Source organism: Lentinula edodes (assembly GCF_021015755.1).
Source record: "Lentinula edodes strain Le(Bin) 0899 ss11 chromosome Unknown C8R40scaffold_27, whole genome shotgun sequence".
NCBI lineage: Eukaryota > Fungi > Basidiomycota > Agaricomycetes > Agaricales > Omphalotaceae > Lentinula > Lentinula edodes.
This window is the reverse complement of record NW_025764333.1, coordinates 324782-347580: the sequence shown is the minus strand read 5'-3', so window position 1 is coordinate 347580 and position 22799 is coordinate 324782. Positions and strand designations below refer to the sequence as shown.

Genomic DNA, 22799 nt, shown 5'->3' with positions numbered 1-22799 from the left:
GTTGCGTTATAGCGCAAATTGGGCGAAACAGGATGAACCTTCCTCAGAAGCTTATGCCCCAAAAACCCAAAGCCCGGTGTTCCTGTATCGCTTTCTTCGCGTCCTGGCTTGCCTTGCGTTTGCAGCCCTTACATTCGCATCTTTCACACGATCGAGTAAAACTCTCACCAAGGCTGAAATTGTCATAACGTCTCTTAGCATTGTACGCTATTGTGTTCCTTTGAACTGCCCATCTGCTTAGTCTTTTCAAGCTCTACTTAGTATGGCTTTCACTCGTATCTATGTTTTCCAGCAAATTGTTATCAAGCAAGATTGCCAATCAACACTTAAATGTCCTCCTCTTGGCATTGTTTGGCATTTATACCTATCGCGACCTATGGACACTCTTGACATTCAATAGAAAACCCCTAGATGAAGCCGAGGGCAATGTTTTATGGCTGAAAATCGCCAGCTTGGCGGTGGCTGCGATCGTAATACCTGTCACAACGCCTCGACGAGCGTACCCTCCAACTATCGACGTACGTATTAAAACACTTTCGTTCCATCGGGGGGCTAACGTACCTCTGGTTCTTAGGACCTAACATCGGAAGTCAATCCCGAAGAGACAGCCTCTATTATATCTCTCCTCACCCACAGTTATATGGACTCTTTTATTTTCCGCTTGTATCGAAAATCTACACCTCTTACCCAAGATGAATTGCCTCCACTGGCCAAAAATGATCGTAGCGATGTCCTGATGCCTGACATATTGACAATACTTGATCCCACTTCCAAGAAACCACAGTATCTGTTTTGGGGACTGCTGAGAGCTTACAGTGGGTTTGTTCCACCTCCTCAGTAAAACTCTTTTGGGCTTATCATATCTCAGGAGAACGTGTCTATAAGCTGATAGGACTTCAGCTCTTGCAAGTGAGTAGAACCTCCCTAAACTACTCAGGGACTTTTTTCATCAAACCCTCTCAAGATTTCCTTATCTTTTGTTGCTCCAATCGGTATCAAGCAGGTTCTCAGGTCAAAACCTACAAACATTCCATTATTTAGCATCTACTAACTGCAATTCGAACAGTTATCTTGAACACGGCGGAGATGGCGCAATAATTCGACCATGGGTTTGGGTCTCGTGGCTCTTTTTTGGACCCTTCTTGAAGGCAATTTTTTCCCAGTTATATACCTACATCGCTGTAAGTACGTCGTGCATACTATTCTATCCTTTGATCAACTACATTGTGTATCTTCAGTGTCGTAACAGGTTACAAATTGAAGGGATCATGAACCAGCTTCTCCTCCGACACTCCCTAAGGATCCGCATAGCTTCGGGTAGCCTGCCTGACGATGAAGAGAAATCGAAAAATTTCATGGGAAAACTGAACAACCTTGCTGCATCGGACGTCGCCGAAGTTGCAGGGTTCGCAGAATTTTGGATAGTTTTTTTGTGCTTTCCGGCGGAACTTGCGTTGTTTCTGTGGTTCTTGTATGAAATCCTTCAATGGAGGTGAGTTATTCCCATTCTTTTCTACGTATGATACGCATTGTGTCCTGGATATTCAAACCTCGTAGTGCTTTCGTTGGATTTGGTTTCATGCTGGTAGACTATTTCATACATGCGAATATTAGTAACGCTTACAACGGCTTTCAAGCTATGTGTTCCATTGCCCGGTTATATTTCCCAACTCATGCGCGGAACACAATTCACCAAAAAACAAAAGGTATGTTACATATGGACCAATCATTTCTGATCCTACTCATTGGTCGCTCTTCACCAGACAGACGCTCGGGTTCAAAGCGTAACAGAGGGTGAGATACCTCCATTTCGTGGGTGAATAAATGCGAAATACATTGTCGCTAGCTTTGAGTATTCTGCGCATGGCGAAGCTCTTTGGCTGGGAGGCACGATTACAATCGCTTATTGACACGAAACGACGCGACGAGCTTACTTTCATGAGGAAAAGTAATTTATACGGTTTACTGAATTCCCATATCAAGTAAGTACCCCCCCCCCCTCTTCGCTTTTGTAGTCGACCTGATCACTCCCTTCGTGGGTTAGTCTACTGATACCTATGTGCACAATGATGATCACCTACGCTTTCTATGCGCGTCTTTTTTTGTTTTTCGTTTTGGCTTTTTGATCTCAAATCTGGCTGTTTAGACTGCCGTTCTCAAGCAAAAACTGACCGGTAGGTTCCTAGTCCTTATTCAAGAAAAACCCAATTCATCTCCCTTTGTAGCATCTGTGGTATTCTCTTCAATGGCTATTTTCGAAATGCTTCGTGCCAGAATGCAAAATATGGCCAACAATATCCCTACCCTTATATCAGGTCAGTGAAAATCCAGGTTCAAGTTTATCTGCTTTTGTCTTATGCCAATGTTTTGTCAGCCAAACTGGCTTTAGACAGACTCGATGATTTCCTCCGAAAGGTATCAGACAGCATTCTTTAAACCTATAGAAGCATAACACAAGTCCGTGATAGACAGAATTGTCAGATACATTCTGTCAACACCAAATCACAGCGCCCTCCGATCCATGTATGATTGGTTTTCGAAATTCGGTATTCAAGTGGTCGGGACCGAATAATCATATTTTCGAGTTGAGAATTGAAGGAGATATTACGTTTCATCCTAACTCTATTAACCTGATTGTGGGGCCTACTGGTTCAGGTGAGGAGGTGATCCGTTGGCAAAAACTCAAAATCACAAATAGACAGCTATCTTTAGGAAAAACTTCCCTTCTCTTGGCGTTATTAGGTTTGACCTCTGAATAATCTTACTGCAGTATCCATTAAACGGTCACATTTTGACAGGCGAAATGCATTTCGTACCGACTGGGCCTGACTCCCATTATAATCTACCTCGTGAAGGCGGTATCTCCTACGCTGCTCAGGAGTCGTGGATACAGAACGATACGATCAGAGTAAGGGCGTAGATTTTTCTGCCTGGACGAGTTGCTCAATTTGTACCATGACAGAACAATATTCTTTTTGGATCTAGGTTTGACGAGGAGCGTTATAACAGTGGCAAGAGATATCAACGCTTTCTTTCTTATCTGTAATCTAAAAAATCACCATTTTTTTAGTTCTTGACCAGTGCGGCCTTGAGAGAGATCTGAGCCTCTTCGAGGCTGGCGATATGACAGAAGTTGGCGAGAAGGGCCTCACCTTGAGGTTTGTCCGTCCTTAACATTTACCCGTAAATCCACTCTTATTTGCCCCCCTAGCGGCGGTCAAAAGGTGATTACTTCCTGAGCTCGTGCTCAACTCCATTTCTGTCATTGATTGTAACTTTAACAGGCTCGTGTAACGTTAGCTCGCGCAGTGTACTCATCTGCAAAGACTGTTCTTCTGGATGATCCTCTCTCAGCGCTAGATGTTCATACAGCGAAATGGATCGTCGAGAAATGTTTAAAAGGGAAACTGATGCAAGGGCGGACCGTTCTTATTGTTGTAAGGCTAAACACTCTTCCTTGGAATCAATCATGCTCAGTGTCTTTCAGACACATAACACTGCATTGCTCAGTCCACTTGCTCAACATGTGGTAGGCATTGCATTAAATGGAAAGATTATTCAAGGAACAGTCGCCGACGTTATCATGAATAACACCATCTTAGCAGCCAAGCTGATTGAAAGCGAGACAGGGAGTTTGAAAACGTATTCAAAATCTTTCGGAGAAGAACAGCCAATGCAGAAGGAGCTCCATAATTCCCAGGGAGCTCTCGTATTAGCTGAGGAAATGGAAATCGGGCATGTGAGTTGGGAAGCCTGTAAGTTATTGGTAGGCTGCTTAGTTCATGAGTTCATTATTCCACAGTCAAACTGTATCTGAACGGCCTTAATAAACGTCCTATCGTGTTCTTCTGCGGTCTGGTCACCATGATGCTTTTGAATGCGTTGAACTACTCACTGCAGTCTTGGTTTCTCGGTTATTGGTCCAGCCAGTACGATTCACAGCCCGCTTCCAGTGTATCCGTTTCATGGTGAGATTTTCATTTTGTTAATATGCATCTCCGACTGCAGTCACTTATTTTACAAAGGTTTTTATCGGTTTATGCCGGTTTACTGCTCTCCTCGATGTCAATATATTCCTTTGCATTCACTCTGTGGACCTTTGGATCAATAAGAGCCAGTCAAATCATACATCGAAGCTTTATCAATTCCATTATGACCTCTACATTTAGGTCAGTTCCAATGATACTCCTACTGAACCCTTCTAGTGACACCTGTACCTCTTGTATAGATGGCTAGACACCACGCCCACATCGAGGATTATAATCAGGGCAACGGCTGACATCCGTAGCATCGACGATTCCCTGGCATTCGGAATTTGGCGACTTATCGAAGCATCAGTGACAATGTTCGTCAATTTGGGCTCAATAATGATATTCGCGCCTTTGTTCCTACTTCCCGGTGTAACGATTGCAATGCTAGCTGTTTCCTTTGGCCAGATGTATTTGTCTGCCCAGCTTCCGTTGCGGAGGCTGATGTCGATCAACAAAGCTCCCATTTTAGGAAAGTTAGTACTTCTAAGTTCTGAAACCTTCGATAGCGTCCTTAAACGTAGGATCTCGTTCTCCGTAGCTTCGCAGCGGCTGTAGCCGGTCTAGGTATGTGACGAATGAATCTGCCAGTGTTGCAACCTCTCATCACAGTAACTTCTTCTGCAATCAGTATCAATTAGAGCCTTCGGAGCGGAAGATATGTTTCTCAAAGAATCCCGAATGCGAATCGACGCATGGCTCCGTCCTGGACTGCCGTCTTTCAATGTCAACCGGTATGCGGAGTTCTTCTGTTAGCTTTAAGTTTACGTGTACACCTGTCCTGATCTAGGTGGATTGGTATTCGAGTGGACGCTTTAGCTGGTATCTTCACAGCCGCACTTGGTGCATACTTGGTTTACGGTGATAATGGAACTAGTGCTGCGAATACAGGATTCTCGATGACCATGGCAGGTAATCCAAAATCAAAGTTCCCCTAAAAATGATACACTGTTCTTACTACCCTCCCAGTCGGGTTTACTTCGTTGACATTGATTTGGATTCGTATATACAATGCAACCGAACTGGAGGCTAATAGGCAAGTTCTACTGGGAAATTTACTCTGAAGAGTATGATACAACGCTGTAACGAAATAGCTTGGAGCGCGTGCGACACTACCTTGTCATCGAGCACGAAGACGAGGCTCACTCCGAATGCGTTGTGCCGCCAGCGTATTGGCCTGCCAGCGGAGCTCTCCAGGTTAAAGGCCTTTGTGCGAGATATTCGAAAGTAAAACATTGTCCCCTCTCCCATTGGTCTGTATAAATGTTCATATTCTGAATTAAACCAGGATGGGCCGGAAGTACTCCATGATTTGACATTCTTTGTTCGATCTGGTGAACACATTGGTATAGGTGCGTACGTAAAAGTTGGCATTTTCCGCGTTGAAGACGCATTTGCATTTGTGCAGTTGGACGAACGGGATCAGGAAAGGTATGTAGTACCAGCTGCAGTATAATAAGTAATTATTCATCCTGTCCCTTCTGAAACTTTGCAGAGTTCCTTGACCTTAGCCCTTCTCCGAGCCATCCCCACGTCTGGGCAAGTATTGTACGACGGAATATCGACTGAGAAACTCAATCTGGATGTGTTACGGTCTAATATCACAATCTCACCTCAAGTCGTGAGTGGATACTCAATTTCAGGGCTACTCGTAATAGTGTGATTAATTTGCTTTTCGCAGCCCGAGCTGCTGAGTGGCACCCTTCGGTCAAATCTAGACCCGTTTTCGGAGCACGATGATTCCCGGTTGAACGACGCGCTTCGTTCAGCGGGTTTGTTCGCTCTTCAAAGTCAAGGCAATCAACTTCACACACAGGATACTAAACTCGGTCTCGATAGTGAGATTAGAGGTGGAGGAAGTAGCAATCTGTCTGTTGGCCAGCGGCAGATAATTGCTCTTGCAAGAGCCATTGTTAGAGAAAACAAGCTCATTATATTCGATGAGGGTGAGTGAGACTTGTTCGTCAATGCGACTGGCGTTCATCCTGTTTTGTATAAGCCACATCTTCCATAGGTGAGTCAGAGCTCTCATTACATTTGTCAAACAAAATTCAATTTCTGAGCAGATCATGAAACGGACTCTAAGATTCAAGATACCCTCAGACACGAACTGGGCGACGATGTTACGCTGATTACTGTAGCGCATAGGCTTGGTACTGTGATGGATTATGATAGAATAGTGAGTTCATATCCACTTCAGATCCTGACACTCGACTTATATATCCATGTCGTTCGAAAGATGGTGCTCGATGAAGGCAGAATCGTGAGTGTGTTCCCCAGTGCATTCTAGGGTTTCTTCATTCATTATTCGTAGATCGAATTCGACTCTCCGAAAAGGTTGCTAGAGAAGGAAGGAGGTGTGTTCCGTGGACTCGTGGACGAAAGTGCGGATAGAGCAAAACTCTATGCTATGGTAAACTAGGTCTGGGATGTCCCAGTCCCTCTTATCGCAATTGACGACCCGAATAAACATAGAATCACCATTTCGGTTTTCTTTTTCTGGCATTCTTCGTATTCCTACCTCTAGCCCCTCTAACCTTTTGCAAATCCTCGAACTTCCTCTTCGCATACCTCTTCATCTCTGCATCGTCCACAAGCTCGTCGACTAATGTCCTCTTGCGCTCCGCGTGAGTGAGATTCTCCCCACTTGCGCCACCGAAAGGTGTCTCGGTGGTAATGATTTTCCCAATCTAAGCCAAAGTTGATATAAAGGGAAATTCAGGGAAAAGGTAAAAAATCAGTTTGAGAGTTCGATGAGTGCTAAGAGCGACACACCGCAAAGTGTTTTGGCAATCCTTTGATTCCTTTCCCTTCTCCTTCCTCCTTGCGATAGAATCTTTTGGGATCCAACTGATTGCGGAGACGTAGAGCTTCAACCTCGCGGTGTAGTCTGGGGAGATCTGATTCTAGGGGAGCGGGGAGGTCGAACCAGTCTGGGCCGGCAGTTTTGTTTTTTAACTGTAAAACGAGAAAGAGTGAATAAAACGAAGTAAAATTTCTTGAGTAGAACAAAACACGTAGGATGAGAGATCCATGATCATTAGATAGAAGATATAAGGAATATAAAAAATGAGGGAGTTGTACCTCCTTTCTCTGCCTTTTCGTCAGAGCTTTGCCGTGGTGGAATTCCGGAGGGGGCAATAACGAGGATGAGGCTGACAATGACGACTTTGCCACCTTTGCAAGAGCGGATTCAGCGGATTCGACAAGAGGATCTCGGGAAAGGGAGAAGGCAGCTCCTGAGGGGAATGACTCGTTCCCGTTTTGATTTTTGGAGAAACCGGAAGTGTTGAAGTATGAGGGAGGAAGGTTTCCGGGATCAAGCGCAGGGATGCTATTGTAAGAAAAAGATACCACGACAAATGAAGAAAGTTCATTTAACTGCGAGTTAAAAACATACGGTTGATGATCAATTTTGTCAAGGATTAGGACGTCCTCTTGGTCCTCTTGAGCTCGTTGTTCCTCCTTATCCTGCAAATCAGCATTTTGCCTAGCTTTTTCCAGTAACGAATCGAGGAATTCCTGAGTGATTGATTCTTCCTCGTCTTCTGACGAAGAAGAGGAAGAGGAATTCTCTGACTCTGAGTCGCTCGACTCGTCTGTCAGGTCTAGGATCAAATGAGTCTCTGGTAAATTTTTTTTGAGGATGGATACTGACCTATAACCTTGGCCTTTTCCTTTCCTTTGACAGACATAGTAGTTAAGAAAATGGCGAGATAAGATAAGATAATGTGTGCGATGACGGCGGCGCCTATACATAATTCCAACCATGTCACTCCCAACTCTTCGACGGTCCTTGGCTCGCAACAGAAACTTTGCTAGATGTATAAGTTCCTCTTCCTCCTCTGATCCCCAGCATTCAAAAACCACGTCCTTCGGCTTCCAGACAATACCCGAAAATGCCAAGGAATCCATGGTCAAATCCGTCTTTGACTCCGTCGCGTCGAAATACGATCTAATGAACGACGCCATGTCCATGGGCGTACACCGGTTATGGAAAGATCAATTCGTGGGTGACTTGAAGCCTGGGCGTAGAGGCCCAATGAAATGTATAGATGTCGCAGGTGGAACTGGAGACATCGCGTTGAGGATACTAGACTTTGCAAGGGAGAAGTACGCAGATAGAGAAACGAGTGTGGAGGTTGTAGATATTAATGAACAGATGTTGAAGGAGGGGTATAGGAGATTCAAGAAGACCATGTATCATAATAGTAAGTTTTACTCTCATGGCACGTTAACTCAAAGTCTTCATGTTAAACTATTAGCTCCTCAAATATCTTTCCATGAAGCAAACGCTCAATCTCTTCCAAAAGAGAAGTTCCGCGATAATTCATACGACCTCTATACAATTGCGTTTGGGATTAGGAATGTCACGTCTATTCCTGCTGTTTTAGATGAAGCGTATCGTGTGCTCAAACCCGGAGCGACGTTTGCTTGTTTGGAGTTTAATAAAGTGGATAATCCGCTGCTGGGAACGTAAGTCTGTTTTCTGTTTCCCGTTTTCCGTTTTCTCTCGTTTTTTAAAGTCAATGCTCCCGTACAGACTATACGACCAGTACTCCTTCCACATCATTCCTCTCCTCGGGACCATCCTCACCGGCGACCGTGCATCATACCAATATCTCGTCGAGTCCATCCGTAAATTCCCCGCCCAGCCGAACTTTGCGCAGATGATCAGAGACGCTGGGTTCGTCACGGGTAAAGACATCGATGGGGGTGCATGGACGAATCTTTGGGGTGGGGTGGCTTGTGTACATACAGGGGTTAAAATTTAACTTCGGTATGTGGGTATACCAGTACTGAAATACTGACAAGTTATATCGAATTCCTGTTATAAATAATAGAAACGTTGGGCGACAGCTAGCCGCTGAGCGTTGAGCGTTGAACATTCATGGACTGTAAGTAAAAAGCAGAGACTGAAGAGACTCGGGACAGGGCGCGTCGGGACGCTTACTCCACAAAAGAAAGAAGCAAATGTGGCTCCTCCGAAAGAAATCGGAAATCCTGTGTTCGTGCCAGGTTCGTGCGGAAGCTTGGAAGTTTCGCCTCGGCTCTTCATACGCCTTTTGGAAGCTGTTCCAGCACCAAATAGTGCGGAAAAGACCAGCATTTTACTGCCGTTGACCAGCCCCGCCTTTGATTTTTTAGTCCACTGGGCTTCATTCAGCGCAAATCTAGCGCAAATGCACTTGAATTTAAATCTACCAACGGGGACTCAACTTTCATGTATCGATATTAGATTTGTTACACATTCTTTGGCTTTCAAAACTAGACAACACGAATCCAGTCGGGAGCAGTGACCATCCCAGATATCAGATGCTCAACTAGTGGTGAATTTCAGGACCTTCTCGGTTGCTTGTCGTTTGGAGGGCTACAGCCTCGCACCGCCCAGCTTTCTCCTGGCCCCATCCCTCTCAAATTTTTGTTTTCACTATTCCTGAACAACATTGAAGTTCCATCATCTTCATCAGACTTTGTCCCGTTGCTGGCTTTTCATTCAAAATACGTTCGTCCATCGTCAAAACTATCGATCATTGGACGATATTCATATTGGCCGCCACGCTTACATAATCTATCAGTGGTTTGAAGTTTTATGAATTACAAACATGTTATTCCTGTGCTTTGGGCACATATAATCACCTTGAAGTTGAGGAACTCGGTCAACCTTTTCCCCCGCCACTGCCGGTCAGTCGTGTTGTGCCCAGAAAAAATATTTTCCCTTTTAGTTCTTGCTGGCAAGTTGTTACCATCAAACACCATCACCTCCCTCGAATCTTTGAAAACTCCTCTTTCGAAACATACACCTATCACCTGGTGAATCCCTAGCACCATTGACGATGCGCATCGATATTCCGCTCCATTTCATCCTTGGCCTCGTTTGTGTCATGAATTCCGCCGCATACGCAATCCCTGTGCATGTAAGTTATTTCTACCTGTATGCATCTTAATTTTTGAGCTATGGATCTCACCCTTACCTGATATCAATTTGTTCGTAGACCGACATTCACTCACTCATAGAAACTCATATATACTCAACCTCTGTGTCAAGTCCGAGCTCAGCCCCCTCCACCCGAACAGCTCCTCAAGAAATTAAACCCTCTACTAAGACCATTACCGGGGGGTCGACACAAGAGACCACAATAGTCCGCATAGAGTTCATGAAGCCTCATGCTCGCCGACTGTTGAATGGTCTTGACGAAGAACCCTACAATCCCCCAATGCTTGGAAGGCCAAATCAGCCACCGCAAGCTACTTTGTCCGAACGTATACAGAAGCTCATAGAGTCCTACGCGCGAGATAGGTTGTGTGATGCCCATCGAGTTATCAAACTCCAGTTCACAAATGCGTTCCAGTCGCAAGGATCACGGACGGATAAGAAAATCGGGATGTATTTTTGGGGCGTGGGTGGTGATTGCGTTTACCATGATCTGACTGGAAAGTCGAAGAAATGTGAGGCGCATCTTGACGAGCGTAAAGTGTATAATGCTATTGGGGGGTATATCTTGGAGAGGACGGGCGCGAAGTGGGCACAGGAGCATAGTGGTATAAGCTGCACCATGATGTAAATCAGGACTGGACCTCTGAGATTTGAGCGTTGATTCGGACTTCTAAATACGTACCGTCATGTACAGATATTTATTCTGGACAGTTTTGGACTCTTCAATATTCTTAACGATTTCTTAGCCTTCCATTGTCAATCGGAGTCTAATACATTACCACCACACTAGATGCCAGATGCGGACTCCTGCTTATTCCTAAATTACTGGGCTTCCGTGCGCCTTCCAAACTTTAACACGCGAGCTAAATGGACACTTCCGGCAAAGTATCGTTATAACTTTATTTCCTCAACGACAGCGGTCATCCATTGTTCATGGCAGTCAAGCGAGACCCATATATTTCAGCTCATAAATCATCCTCATAGCCAACATTACTTGCTTGTCCCTTCCCTATCACAACAGAAACATAGACTTGGCAACTTCTAGCTAGTCAGCAATGGTTCTCAAACTCTACTCCCACGCAATCTCCACCTCCGCTCAGCGTGTTATCTGCGTTCTGGCCGAGAAAAAGATTCCATTCGAGATTGTCGAGGTAGACATCCTCAAAGGTGAAAACAAGGAGCCGGCGTATAAGGAAATGCAGCCTTGGGGTTTACTTCCTGTTCTGGTGAGCACGTTCAGATTGTTAGCCAGTCTATCAGTCGTTGACCATGTTCGATTCTATTTGGCAGGAGGATGACAACGGGTTTCGTCTGTACGAAAGTCGAGCGATCTGTCGGTACATTGCAGAAAAATACGCGGACCAGGGAACGCAACTGATTCCTACTCCTACGGACTTTGAAGCGAGAGGACTGTTCGAGCAAGGTCTGGCGATGGAAGCTGGAACGGTGGATCCCTGTGTCTTCGCAGCGCTGAATGAAAAGCTCTTCAAACCGTAAGTCTAAGAGATATTTTATAATCGTCGTGACTTCCTCGGGATTACTAACCCCAATTCGATCACTTGTTAGATTCAAGTCGGGATTATCTTGCGACGACGAGTTATACACGGTCCTGCTCAAACGCGTCGAACTCGTTTTAGATGTGTATGAAGTGATTTTGGGCAAGCAGAAATACATTGGAGGAGACGTACGTTGTAGGAGATTGATCTTACTTGGTGCATCGTATTGATGGATTTATTTGACTAGCAATACACCCTGGCAGACATCTATCACCTGCCCAATGGGTATACATTGCAGACCCAGTGCGGTGAACTCGTATTTTTGTCAGAGAAAAGGCCAAATGTGGCGCGCTGGTGGACGGAAATTACTGGAAGAGACGCTTGGAAGCAGGTGGGGGAGTTGAACAAGCCGGGAGTTCATATGTGGGAGTGAACGAATACATTGATGGAGGGTTGATGTGCATTTTGTAAGAGAAAGAAGACAGAGATCTTGTAGTCAACGGCAATAGAGAAAGAGTTGCATTTGTGAAGAGATACAATTGACTTGATTTGTGTAATTTGATTCACCCAACATTTACGCCCATGCAATTCTACCTATCAATCCTGCAGCGCTTGAATGTCCCTATTGCTCGACTCGAGGTAGGTGTCGTAAGAATCGTAGGAATCCTGGTAGGCAACTATTGAAGACGGAAAAAGAATTAGTTGATGGTTAAGTAGGGGAGTAAAGAAAGATGCGGAAACTAGGTGACAGAGAAAGTAGAAAGGCGAACGTAACATCCCGGTGGACCAAAGACGAGCGGCAAGAAAGACACAACGAAAATCGTGGAGAAGGAAAGCTGAAAACCTACCAGGAGCACCTGCCATTGCCCGATACTTAGCTATCACCGTCCTATTATGTGCGATCGCAGCTAGTTGGGCATGTTTGATTGTGCCTGCATGAAAAAGCGAGAACGACAGGTTGGCAACGAATAGGTGTGTGGAGGAAAATCAACACTCACCCGAAACATGCACAACATTAGGAATGAACTTTATGCCCTCTAGACCGTTGAGCAGCGTGAGAGCGCCCCAAACAATATTGTGTTGGTCCCGCCCAACTCGGATGATGCAGATGCTAGTTGTGGGGGAGAAATATTTGACTATAAGGAGAGGTGAACATCGATGATTGATGGAATTTCGTTTGGGGGACCCACCAGACAAACTCAGCCCGACCGCACCCCATCCGACATCCCCATAGTTCGAGATAACACTCTGCTTGAGTGCGGAGTAGATTTGTTTGCTGTCCAAGTTCAGTCGGGTAGGTGTGCTTGAACCTGAATGAGGAATAGGAGGAATGGAAAGTATCTTTGCATCGGAGGGAATGGGTATGAATTCGACTAGGAACCACCGATTCTCTAGAGTTCCTCAATTTCATGACAGATAACCAGGAAAATGCGGCCTACTTTAAATCGAACCATTAGAAAGTAGTGCGGGATCGTGGTCAACGCACAAAAGGGCAATGCGGGCCGAAATTCCCGTCCGAAGAATCTCCCAGTGTGACGGCCTAGCCAGGCTATTTCAGGTTATTTCTCGTCCAATGTGCTCATCTACTCAAGCAAGATACTGTCGCATTGTCATAGATAATGTATTCAAGCTACATCAGACCGCAATTGCAGCAAAATTTCGAATTACACCCTCTCTACTCCTCTTCTCATTCAGCTTCCCTCCCTGGACCAAATCAAAGAAGTCACCCTACTAATTTGCGATATTTCCCACACGTCGTCCAATGATGTTTTGGACCGCAAACTTTGTGAAGGCTCCGCGGACTACTTCGCTCTTCATGGATGCACCAAAGCTGTGGAAATTCGGTTGTGAATTTCTCCCTTGGGGATGAGTTTGGGGTTAATGAAAAACACCAGGTGAACTTTGAAACTTCTTGCCAAGTTTCCTAACCTCACGTACTTCCCTGGCTGGTTTCGTCCAAAATCGTTCACCGTTTAAAGGACCTGAAACCTCATCCTGCACTGGAGAGCATCCACCTTAGTGCTCGGTACACCGGATATCGCGACCTTAAGGGTTTGAATCTTCCGAACCTGAAGATGGCCCTCATCCTCTGGGGCGAAGTCTTAGGAGGTTCCAATCTTCTTCCCCTCATATACCATTCTCGCAATCTATTTGCGAATATGATTCTCAGAGTCTTTACCAGCATTCCGACTATGTATGTTATACTGTCCATATTCAGGACAGGTGTTGCAAGTTAGACCGGGCAATAACGGAAAGTGCCTGCTTCCTGAACTGTCGATTATCGAGCTTCAGAATATGAATGCGATACCGAAAGGATGTGTGCTAGCCGATATGCTCGAGTCAAGGTTTAGGCAGCCGCAGTAGGAGTAGTGACACGGTTGATCGAGATGAAATTGGGTTTAGACTGTTGATTCGACAATGAATCTAAGCAAAGAATTGGCAAGAATCAAGTAATCAGCTACCTTGATAGACTGTCGGGAAAATGGATTTACAAATTGATACCTACTTAAATGTGTCTCTATCTCTTTTGCCGTCGTGTTCAATCATGGGTGAAATTGTCACTACATATGATGATGCACATTGAACATTATTGGATTTTTGAGATTGTCGAAGGATAACGCACAGAAAGACATGGCGGTCGTGCTGGTCGTGCGCCTGAAACGCGGGCCGAATATGTCCCGAGTCACGACATTCACCAAATCAGTTGCGACTGCCAGACAGGCTTCATCCTTGCCAAATTTACTTGTTTCTATCATAACCATGGAGCCACCTATGCCAGCCGCCTCGGCGGATCTGGCCACAACATGGGCATTCCTCGAGGAGGGTGTAGATCATATCATGACCAAACTTCAAACAGGCGTATCGTATTCCAAGGTAATTGACATGCATTCGTTTGATACACCGAACTCAACAGGTGCCATTTGAACAGTATATGTCTCTCTACACCGTGGCCTATAACTACTGTACATCATCAAAAATCAACAATACGAGCTCTGATTCTGGCATCGGTGGTCTCAGCAATCGCAGTAAGTACTTTTGACGAAATATCACCTCTTCATTAGTGCTGAACACCCTACAGCGGGGGCCAATCTAATGGGCTCTGACCTTTACAATCATCTTATCCGATATTTTGTTGTTCACCTCAAGAACTTGCGTGAGGCAAGTCGTTATCCATTTCAGGCATGATCCTCGCTGATGCTAACTCCAGCAAAGCGAAGCACTCCAAGAGGAAAATCTGCTCCGTTATTACGCACAGGAATGGGATCGTTATACTACCGGCGCTAACTACATCAATCGTTTGTTCACGTATCTTAATCGGCATTGGGTGAAGCGCGAGAGAGATGAAGGTCGAAAGAATGTATATCCGGTTTACACAGTACGTTCTTCACAGCTATACACTTTGCTGAATCTTACCTGCTACTCATAGCTAGCGCTCGTGCAATGGAGGAACAACTTATTCGTTCCTATTCAACAGAAACACACCAAATTGGCCGGTGCTGTTCTCCGTTTGATCGAACAGCAGAGAAACGGCGAAACGATTGACCAAGGCCTGGTCAAGAAGGTCGTGGACTCGTTCGTATCACTAGGCCTCGATGAGACTGATACGAACAAAGCGTGCCTAGATGTTTACAGAGAACATTTCGAGGGCCCTTTCATTACCGCCACAGAAAAGTTTTACAAACAAGAATCAGAGTCATTTCTCGCAGAACACAGCGTTTCGGAGTACCTGAAGAAGGCAGAGGAACGCTTGAAAGAGGAGGAAGACCGCGTAGATCGGTATCTGAACACTCAAACACGAAAGGCTCTGATCGGTAAATGCGAACACGTCCTTATACGCGAACACGCCCCATTGATGTGGGACAGCTTTGAAAACCTACTGGACTTTGACAAGGATGAAGATCTCCAGCGGATGTATGCCCTGCTATCACGTATACCAGAGGGTCTCGATCCTCTACGGAAGCGCTTTGAGGAGCATGTGAAGAAAGCTGGTCTGCTAGCTGTTTCCAAGTTAGCGGGAGAGGGCACCACGGAGGAAGCATTAGATCCGAAAGCCTATGTTGACGCTCTGTTAGAAGTTCATCAGAAGAACTCAGAGACGGTCACACGCAGCTTCAGAGGAGAAGCGGGTTTCGTCGCGAGTTTAGATAAGGCTTGCAGAGATTTTGCCAACCGCAACGCGGCGACCGGCAACTCCAACACCAAGTCACCGGAGCTTCTTGCCAAACATGCAGATCTCTTATTACGCAAAAACAACAAACTAGCTGAAGAAGGTGATCTCGAGGGTGCTTTAAATCGCGTTGTGAGTCATTTTGTTGAAGTGGGAACATCGACATATTAAATTTCTTTCAGATGATTCTGTTCAAATACATCGAGGACAAGGACGTCTTCCAAACATTTTACACGACGAAATTGTCCAAACGTCTTATTCATGGGGTGTCTGCGTCAGACGAGAGTGAGGCTAGCATGATATCCAAGTTAAAGGAAGCTTGTGGTTTCGAATACACCAATAAATTGCAGCGAATGTTCACAGGTATGTTCACAGGTATTATTACCGGGATTCGTCTGACAAAATTCTATAGATATGAGCCTAAGCAAGGATCTCACTGACTCTTTCAAAGAACGGATGCAACAAAATCATGATGATATGGACATGACCTTCAGCGTGATGGTACTAGGGACGAATTTCTGGCCACTTAATCCCCCTAGTCATGAATTTGTCATTCCAGCAGAGATTCTGCCCACGTACGACCGCTTCCAGAAATACTATCAGCAAAAGCATTCCGGGCGGAAGCTAACTTGGTTGTGGAACTACTGCAAGAACGAATTGCGGACAAACTATCTGAACCAAAAGTACATCTTAATGACAAGCTCATATCAAATGGCTGTGTTGGTACAGTACAATAAGAACGATACGCTGTCACTAGAGGAACTCATAGCCGCGACGTCTATTCCGAAGGAGCTGATGACACAGATCCTAGCGGTTTTCGTGAAGGCAAAAGTCTTGATAAATGAAGAGACTGATCAATATGACTTGAATCCTGGTCAGTGCTGGAATAACCGTCGAGCAAAACTCACTCCTTTCAAGGCTTCAAGTCCAAGAAGATCCGTGTCAATCTTAATCAGCCAATCAAGGCTGAGGTGAAGACTGAGACGGCTGACGTCCTTAAAGCTGTCGATGAAGACCGGAAATTCGTCATCCAGGCTACTATTGTTCGGTATGGTGCCTCTTTAGTATTCGTCTGTCGATGTCGAATTTTTACCTTCTCCTCAGAATCATGAAAGCTCGCAAAACGATGAAAAACCAATCGCTTGTTCAGGAAGTAATCTCACAGATTTCCCAACGTTTCGCACCAAAGATCCCTGACATCAAGAAGGTTTGTTCAATTCTCTTCTTTCTGACCGATATGTAATTATCGGTGTAATTACTCGGTATCTTTTACAGGCAATCGACACACTCCTCGAAAAGGATTATATCGAGCGTGTTGAGGGTCAACGAGATACGTTCGCCTACGTTGCATGAATTCTCTGTAATTTCTATTATTCGCATTCGTTACATCTTCATCTTCTGTATCATTAATGCAATGTTTCATAGTTATTTCCCCTCTACGATGTTTGGTGTAGCCCTTGAATCGGATGGTGATTGGTGGCACGAGCGAGTGCATCTGACTAGAGTAAATACTCCGGATAGCGATGAAGCCGTAATCCAGCGATTGGTTGGGAAAAGTGTGTTTTCAATATTGAAATATTGCTATTTCTCCGAGTTTCACAGCTTCTCTCTGGATGTCATATACTGGTGTACTGAACAGGCTTCTCTGGACACGGCGCTTATGGTTTCTCGTTAAAACATCAGTATCCTGACCAGCGCATTTGCCCAATGTGGCAATTATTCCGCCACCCGAGGAATATTCTCATCCCCCGATTCGCTGGTTGTGAAAGGGTTCGCACGCATTAACTCAGAATGACTACTACGAGATTTAAAGAGCTGCTCGAAGCTAAAAACACATTTTGTGGTTCCCTTCCCCAGATCGAGCTTCCTCACTCTCCATGGACTCAACATACGGAAGCGCCTTCGTAGGGCTCATCGTCAGCGCCACGTAAGTGGGGATACTTTAAACTTGTTACTCCTTTCCATTGGAACGGTACTATTCAACTGAGCCAATGCTATTAACAGTTTGTATGGCGCTACGATTCTGCAGGCGTGAGCATCCGACATGGCATCGAAGACAGTTCATAGTGACTTTTCTGAACATTGCAGATATCTTTACTACAGGTAATGATCGACATAGGATTGGATTCTTCCCGGAACTCAACTGTTTCCTATATTAGGAATTATCCCAAGGATACATACTTCCTCAAGCTTCTGGTAAGATTTTGTTTCCTGAATCCTTGGGACTTGTCGGCCCGGAAACCTGAATTCGAGCAGTCACAAAGACGTCGACTCACAATTCGGTTAAACCGGAACGCGAGTCCTGGAGCCAATGAAGGAGGGTCTTCGAAGCGTGTAGCATGCTCATAGTCTTTTGCATTGTGGAAGGTCTTCGCATTATGGTATCAACTGTGTTCTGCAGCTATTTTCCTGTGTTACTCATGTAGCTCGAAGTATTTTTGACACCATCCAGCTGGTTCTCTGCGTAACCGCGATGTACTGGTGAGTCGCCTGCCACATGCAGTAGTATCATGCGCAACGGCTCGAACTATCTATCCTCTAGGTATCTGATTACGAATTACGACAATCCTCCAGCACTTAGTCGCTTGACATGGTTAGTACTTTCTTGAACCATGACCACTTGTTCTCAGGCTCACATGTACGTATCCCCTCGTATCCCACCGTGCGCAATTCTACAGGAGCATGGAGGTATGTGACCATTGGCCCGCGATAGTCTAATTGGACACTGAGAAGTCTCTGTCAAAATTAGCTGCAAACTGATTGTAATGTGAGATAATGACGAAATTTGAGTGGCCAGTAGGATGACCGTGTTTTTCAGGGAGTTATCGCGCTATTGGTCGAATGGTATGTCGTGTTCCGTCCGCAAAATCGGACACCTTTTGACGTTTGCATATGAAAGCTTCTTTGCTCGAAGGGTTTGGTTGAGTATGTGATGGGATATTGGAACCGGGTGCGACGCTGAGCTCAGAAGTAGTGTCTTCTAACGTGTATCTGGTGACCGTCATCGTGGGTTACACAGATTCCCTTTGAGTTGAACATGTTGATTGAACAGAGCTCGTACCACAGGTCATATTGGCTGTCGTACACTTTGGTAATTGACGAACAAAACACTCCACATCTACTAATTCCTTACTTGGACATTCGGTAGTTTTGGGTATAGGTATGTTTCTATTGACCAGGGATTTTATCGCGAGACTGAAGCATTCTTCGTGGCGGGATAATCCAGTTTTTACGATCGACAGGTATGATACATGTACTCCCAAAAAGATTCGGGTCTATCTAAATCAAGCGATCCTCATCGCTAGTTTTCAACTGGTGTCCAACACAGAATTTGGAAATTTGATTGTAAGAGAATAGTCTAAATCATGGCGAGTCTGCAACTGAGATGCATTACAGTGGGTGACAAGCGCAGGAATCGGGAGTGCAGCAGCGGCAGATGTTATCATTGCCGGAGCTTTATGCTTCTATCTTTCTAAAAGTCGAACAGGGTTCAAGAAGTAGGTCATCGTTCTCATTCTCAATGGCAGATTTTAACTGCGCTCTTGGAATAGGACTGACTCTCTCATATCGACGTTGATCGTATACAGTCTGACCACCGGATTGATCACTAGGTAGGATTCTCCACAATGTGAATGATGACTGATTTCAACGCTTTTCTTGATAGCTTTATTGGGATCGTCATAGTAGTTACGGTGAGAAAACCTCCATAATAGCGATATAGGGGTTGATCCACCGAGGACACAATCTAGTTTGCTACCATGCCTAACGACTATATTTGGCTTGCGTTCTTCTGGATAGATGGAAAGTGTAAGTGGCTCCACATTATTTGCATAGCTCCCTCACTCCTATATCCAGGCTATGTAAACTCCTGCTTGGCTGCGTGAGGTTTTATAATTTCCACAATGTCAAACTATTGACTTGGGAGCCTCATCTACAATTAGCCTCAATAGTCGGGAATCATTACGTGAAAAAGCATCACCTCAAGATGGGAGCTTTCTTCAACTTTCAAGGGTCACAGCGAATGGTACACATATAACTAGCACTGAGTCCAGGGTAATTATAAGAGAACCAAATGTTTTTACAAAATCCTGACCATATTTCTCTGTAGTCTGACGGTACTCGTTTAGCTATCACAGTCCACACCGACACAGTTTTCAAAACAGATTATACTGATCCAGTAATTATGATGCTCGAGAATTTGATCGTGGTTTACTAACCGTTCTTTTCCAAAGTCGCCGTCATCAGAGTTCTCTGTCTTGGAACGAAAGTCGGGCTCTATTCTGGTGAGAAGTAACTATAGAAAGTATATAACATTGCTGATCATTCTCCATGATTAAGAGTCGATAAGGTTCATTGGGGTTACATGTAGTAGCACGTAGCCTGATTCCTCTTAGGAATCAGATAATAATCTTCATTGTAAAAATTATTCTACCCCATTCAGTGGTTTTACGATGAGTCGCGTCACCTAATATACGGTTCGAAATGGATACTGTACTACCTTTTTATTCTCTGCCACTTGTTCTTACGATGAGACGCGTGATATGATAGCCGCGCGTTTGTCACGAGATTTGATCGGGACTATTGGGCAAACGTTAGGGCAGGCCTACATTTTAGTTGATGTCGATCAACCTACGCGACGCACTCTTGAAGAGTTTGACGACACTGCAAGGCATTCGCGAATTTCATCTGCATGCGCTCGTTTCCTCCCCCAGAAAACATTTGTCTTTATTCCCTTTCTCCAAGCCAAAATGCAGGTCCTATGTACAGGATATACTCATCCTTGTATCCGAACAATCTACCCCAGATTCCCCTCGAATCCTCGTAACCGCTATTGAGGCCTGCGTATACAATGTGCCTTCTACATCGTGCGCAATATTGTACATCTCGAAGGTCGATTCGACTGGTCAATGCACCTCTCCTTCACCGACCGCCACACTTGTTCGAGCGCTTTTGTTGTACTACGGGGATCAAGCCACTCGACCAGTAGCTGCAGATCACCTTTGGATTCAACTATTTGCTCGAGCCCAATCTCAGTACCTTTTCCCCAACTCTGCGGATTTCTCAGGAAAACATCCCCTCGGGGACGTCCAGCTTTGTGGATGGTGGAAACGGGTCTTTACTGATGCGGCCCTCGAATTAGAATCCTGCAGCAAAGGATCTATGGCACCACTCATCAGATTATTTTATGTCCTTCCCGGTTATAGTGAGATTGAGGCAGAGCATTCTCTGAAGCCTGTCAATGTTGCACGTCCGGTGACTCACAACTATCAGTGGACATATGGGCATCCCTATTCCCAGACCGAAATTCCCTTACCTTGCCCGAGGAATGATATTGATACCGATGTGCCTCGGAATTTGGGACAATTCATTCCGTCTTTTGACGACGATCCGAAATCGCGATTTATGGACGAGATAGCTTATACTACTGGTCCTGAAGGCATCAAATCACCTCCAAGAAAGCGTGCACGAGCATCATCTTCAGCCTCACACGAAGAAGGTCACAAGTTAAATGTAACCGTGTCCAACGATGGTGATGACAATGGCGAGAGAAGAGACATCCACATTGAGAAGGATGACCGGCCTCTTGGAGAGCTCGGAAAAGTATCAGTGGATGAATTTTGGGAGAGAATGTCTTTTCGTCAGGAGTGCGTCGCGGGTGCAGTCACAGGCTTTTTTGCACTTGGGGCGACCTCATCTCGGAATGATCCTGATGAGCGTTCCGCAGTCTCACCTCTTAAACCACAACCTGGACAGGTGTCTTCCAAGATGAACAAGCGCGTTATCACCTCACTCATGACAGGCGTTGAGTTCTCTACCAGAGAGCGCGCCATACGCGCAACAGAATTGATAGAGGGCACAATACGAGGCCTTTGTGAAGGAATCTCGGTCGTTCCAGCTCCCGTTATTCATGCCCCTCGACCCAGGCCCCCGACAAGTTCATCAGGGCGCGGTCTCACCAACGCCGAGCACGACATTTCTCTTCTTGCACCCCCTCGTACTCCTCCTCGTATGGCCAGCGGAAAACGGATCGTACCTGATGTTTCTCCAAATCCATTCCCGGAACCAGAGACATCGCTAGAGACCTATCAATCATTCATATACGGCTCCGTGAATATCAGCAATCCAATTCTGCAAAACAAAGATGCCTTGAACGAGAACAAGGCCACATCAACACCGCCTGTGACCATCTTGACCGTCCGGAGAAAGAAAAAAAGACAAGGATGACATTTGTTTCGTTCGGAATTTCAAGTGAAAATCTCAATCATCCCCGGGCAGAATCCATGCTTTTTTTCATGTGCTGTATTTATTATATTGTTGACATGTAGGCAATGGCTTAAAATTTCGTGGTACGTCGGAATCGCGTCAAGCTGGTTGATTATCATTGTATTTTTCGCTTTTGCATGCTATTCTGTGCCGCTTGATCAACTTTTCTTGACATGTAAAATACAGATCGCGGGATGGATTTCTCGTAGCACAGTGCGTAAACATTTAGATTGAAGCGAAGTGGAGCCAGATTCAGAAGCGTTTACTGTAATAGGGCTTCTGAGTCGTCCTACTGATACTCAAACTGTGTGGAGAGAATTTCGTAAGTGGAATTGGTCCAAAGAAAGAGTATTTTCAGTAGCGGATGACCCAATGAAAAAAGTTCGATGGCATCGTGGTTTCATTTTCTCGTGTTATCTTGAGGTTTTATCCTTTCATCGGTGGCAATTGATTGACTTGGTTAAGTACTTGCTTTGAGGTTAAGCTGCAATACCTGGTGGACCCGTATGCCCATTGATGTTGGAAAACTTGAGATTAGAAAAAAAAACAGTACACCGAGGTTGACCGTGATGATCAAGTTTGTCCAGATTCGCAGAACTTGGAATACTCATAGCAATCAGAAGAGAGGAGTGGAACTGGAAACATGTCAAAAAGGTTATTGAGCCGAATGGGTCAAGCAAAATCACGGTGTACAGTACTGTTGCCGTTGCGATGATTTTTGGTGACAATCTTGCATCGTTATTTTTGTGGTGATTTGTTGAAAAGAAATGAGGGGTTTTTAGGCAGTAAAGAATCACGATACCCGTTTCAAGGGTTGATCGGGATGATTACGAGAAAAGGGTCCATTCCATGAAGAAGTTCGATTTCATTATGCATCCTATCCGAACTTTCAAATTCCCATCTTG

At 45.1% G+C, this 22799-nt stretch overlaps 8 protein-coding genes across 8 annotated transcripts; 6 read left to right on the top strand and 2 right to left on the bottom strand.

Annotated features, from left to right (window-relative positions):
- Positions 1-251: 251 nt before the first annotated feature.
- On the top strand, positions 252-6450 carry C8R40DRAFT_1050481 (P-loop containing nucleoside triphosphate hydrolase protein; the record flags this gene model as incomplete). The annotated part of the gene is made up of 36 exons (XM_046224632.1): positions 252-518; positions 575-815; positions 872-909; positions 965-1011; positions 1067-1181; positions 1239-1492; positions 1558-1585; positions 1638-1706; positions 1764-1794; positions 1847-1982; positions 2045-2094; positions 2199-2315; positions 2375-2415; positions 2469-2655; positions 2713-2742; positions 2799-2908; positions 2963-3008; positions 3071-3158; positions 3212-3224; positions 3285-3437; positions 3488-3755; positions 3803-3968; positions 4026-4169; positions 4229-4504; positions 4570-4595; positions 4660-4762; positions 4819-4940; positions 4998-5068; positions 5130-5255; positions 5317-5380; positions 5437-5459; positions 5524-5649; positions 5710-5974; positions 6092-6207; positions 6268-6291; positions 6343-6450. Coding segments are annotated over 36 exons (4089 nt in total), but the record flags the coding sequence as incomplete, so codon positions are not given.
- Positions 6340-7760, bottom strand: C8R40DRAFT_398673 (Fcf2 pre-rRNA processing-domain-containing protein). Its single transcript, XM_046234928.1, has 4 exons — positions 7687-7760; positions 7113-7636; positions 6804-6986; positions 6340-6718 (listed from the first exon to the last, which is right to left on the bottom strand). The coding sequence occupies exons 1-4, from the start codon at positions 7721-7723 to the stop codon at positions 6506-6508; spliced, it is 957 nt and encodes a 318-aa protein (XP_046084296.1). The 5' UTR covers positions 7724-7760; the 3' UTR covers positions 6340-6505.
- Positions 7761-7797: 37 nt separating this feature from the next.
- On the top strand, positions 7798-8803 carry C8R40DRAFT_1172839 (UbiE/COQ5 methyltransferase; the record flags this gene model as incomplete). Its single annotated transcript, XM_046231919.1, has 3 exons — positions 7798-8239; positions 8294-8504; positions 8572-8803. 3 exons carry the CDS (start codon positions 7798-7800, stop codon positions 8801-8803), a joined length of 885 nt encoding a protein of 294 aa, XP_046084295.1.
- A 1062-nt stretch (positions 8804-9865) lies between these two features.
- C8R40DRAFT_1172838 (uncharacterized protein) lies at positions 9866-10594 on the top strand (the record flags this gene model as incomplete). Its single annotated transcript, XM_046231918.1, has 2 exons — positions 9866-9946; positions 10025-10594. 2 exons carry the CDS (start codon positions 9866-9868, stop codon positions 10592-10594), a joined length of 651 nt encoding a protein of 216 aa, XP_046084294.1.
- Positions 10595-10808: 214 nt separating this feature from the next.
- C8R40DRAFT_397448 (glutathione S-transferase III) lies at positions 10809-11977 on the top strand. The gene is made up of 4 exons (XM_046234925.1): positions 10809-11192; positions 11257-11459; positions 11533-11650; positions 11710-11977. The coding sequence occupies exons 1-4, from the start codon at positions 11022-11024 to the stop codon at positions 11893-11895; spliced, it is 678 nt and encodes a 225-aa protein (XP_046084293.1). The 5' UTR covers positions 10809-11021; the 3' UTR covers positions 11896-11977.
- On the bottom strand, positions 11801-12981 carry C8R40DRAFT_397595 (uncharacterized protein). Its single transcript, XM_046234926.1, has 5 exons — positions 12902-12981; positions 12653-12851; positions 12461-12598; positions 12311-12394; positions 11801-12139 (listed from the first exon to the last, which is right to left on the bottom strand). The coding sequence occupies exons 1-5, from the start codon at positions 12914-12916 to the stop codon at positions 12060-12062; spliced, it is 516 nt and encodes a 171-aa protein (XP_046084292.1). The 5' UTR covers positions 12917-12981; the 3' UTR covers positions 11801-12059.
- Positions 12982-14153: 1172 nt separating this feature from the next.
- C8R40DRAFT_1114320 (Cullin) lies at positions 14154-17461 on the top strand. Its single transcript, XM_046228508.1, has 10 exons — positions 14154-14336; positions 14392-14488; positions 14542-14621; positions 14671-14838; positions 14890-15762; positions 15813-15993; positions 16043-16504; positions 16549-16678; positions 16735-16837; positions 16906-17461. Exons 1-10 carry the CDS (start codon positions 14223-14225, stop codon positions 16981-16983), a joined length of 2286 nt encoding a protein of 761 aa, XP_046084291.1. The 5' UTR covers positions 14154-14222; the 3' UTR covers positions 16984-17461.
- C8R40DRAFT_1238648 (histone acetylation protein-domain-containing protein) lies at positions 17462-21855 on the top strand (the record flags this gene model as incomplete). Its single annotated transcript, XM_046233466.1, has 25 exons — positions 17462-17557; positions 17635-17661; positions 17719-17733; positions 17790-17826; positions 17998-18011; positions 18064-18111; positions 18173-18223; positions 18309-18318; positions 18380-18397; positions 18449-18474; positions 18530-18555; positions 18605-18636; positions 18697-18721; positions 18779-18790; positions 18857-18872; positions 18936-18975; positions 19027-19127; positions 19182-19241; positions 19295-19322; positions 19380-19437; positions 19486-19510; positions 19572-19683; positions 19739-19807; positions 19863-19913; positions 20398-21855. Exons 1-25 carry the CDS (start codon positions 17508-17510, stop codon positions 21853-21855), a joined length of 2409 nt encoding a protein of 802 aa, XP_046084290.1. The 5' UTR covers positions 17462-17507.
- Positions 21856-22799: the final 944 nt, after the last annotated feature.

What these genes read in the sequence shown, in the direction of transcription:
- C8R40DRAFT_398673 (XM_046234928.1), bottom strand. Translation starts at nt 7,723, where the DNA reads ATGTCTGTCAAAGGAAAGGAAAAGGCCAAGGTTATAG. An exon ending in CGAAAAGGCAGAGAAAGGAG is followed by an intron (nt 6,987 to 7,112) that starts GTACAACTCCCT and finishes CTCGTTTTACAG; the next exon opens with TTAAAAAACAAAACTGCCGG. An exon ending in GATTGCCAAAACACTTTGCG is followed by an intron (nt 6,719 to 6,803) that starts GTGTGTCGCTCT and finishes ACTTTGGCTTAG; the next exon opens with ATTGGGAAAATCATTACCAC.
- C8R40DRAFT_397448 (XM_046234925.1), top strand. Translation starts at nt 11,022, where the DNA reads ATGGTTCTCAAACTCTACTCCCACGCAATCTCCACCTCCGCTCAGCGT. An exon ending in GGGGTTTACTTCCTGTTCTG is followed by an intron (nt 11,193 to 11,256) that starts GTGAGCACGTTC and finishes TCTATTTGGCAG; the next exon opens with GAGGATGACAACGGGTTTCG. An exon ending in AATGAAAAGCTCTTCAAACC is followed by an intron (nt 11,460 to 11,532) that starts GTAAGTCTAAGA and finishes ATCACTTGTTAG; the next exon opens with ATTCAAGTCGGGATTATCTT.
- C8R40DRAFT_397595 (XM_046234926.1), bottom strand. An exon ending in GGTCGGGCTGAGTTTGTCTG is followed by an intron (nt 12,599 to 12,652) that starts GTGGGTCCCCCA and finishes CTCTCCTTATAG; the next exon opens with TCAAATATTTCTCCCCCACA. An exon ending in TAATGTTGTGCATGTTTCGG is followed by an intron (nt 12,395 to 12,460) that starts GTGAGTGTTGAT and finishes TTTTTCATGCAG; the next exon opens with GCACAATCAAACATGCCCAA.
- C8R40DRAFT_1114320 (XM_046228508.1), top strand. Translation starts at nt 14,223, where the DNA reads ATGGAGCCACCTATGCCAGCCGCCTCGGCGGATCTGGCCACAACATGG. An exon ending in CGGTGGTCTCAGCAATCGCA is followed by an intron (nt 14,489 to 14,541) that starts GTAAGTACTTTT and finishes AACACCCTACAG; the next exon opens with CGGGGGCCAATCTAATGGGC. An exon ending in ATGTATATCCGGTTTACACA is followed by an intron (nt 14,839 to 14,889) that starts GTACGTTCTTCA and finishes TGCTACTCATAG; the next exon opens with CTAGCGCTCGTGCAATGGAG.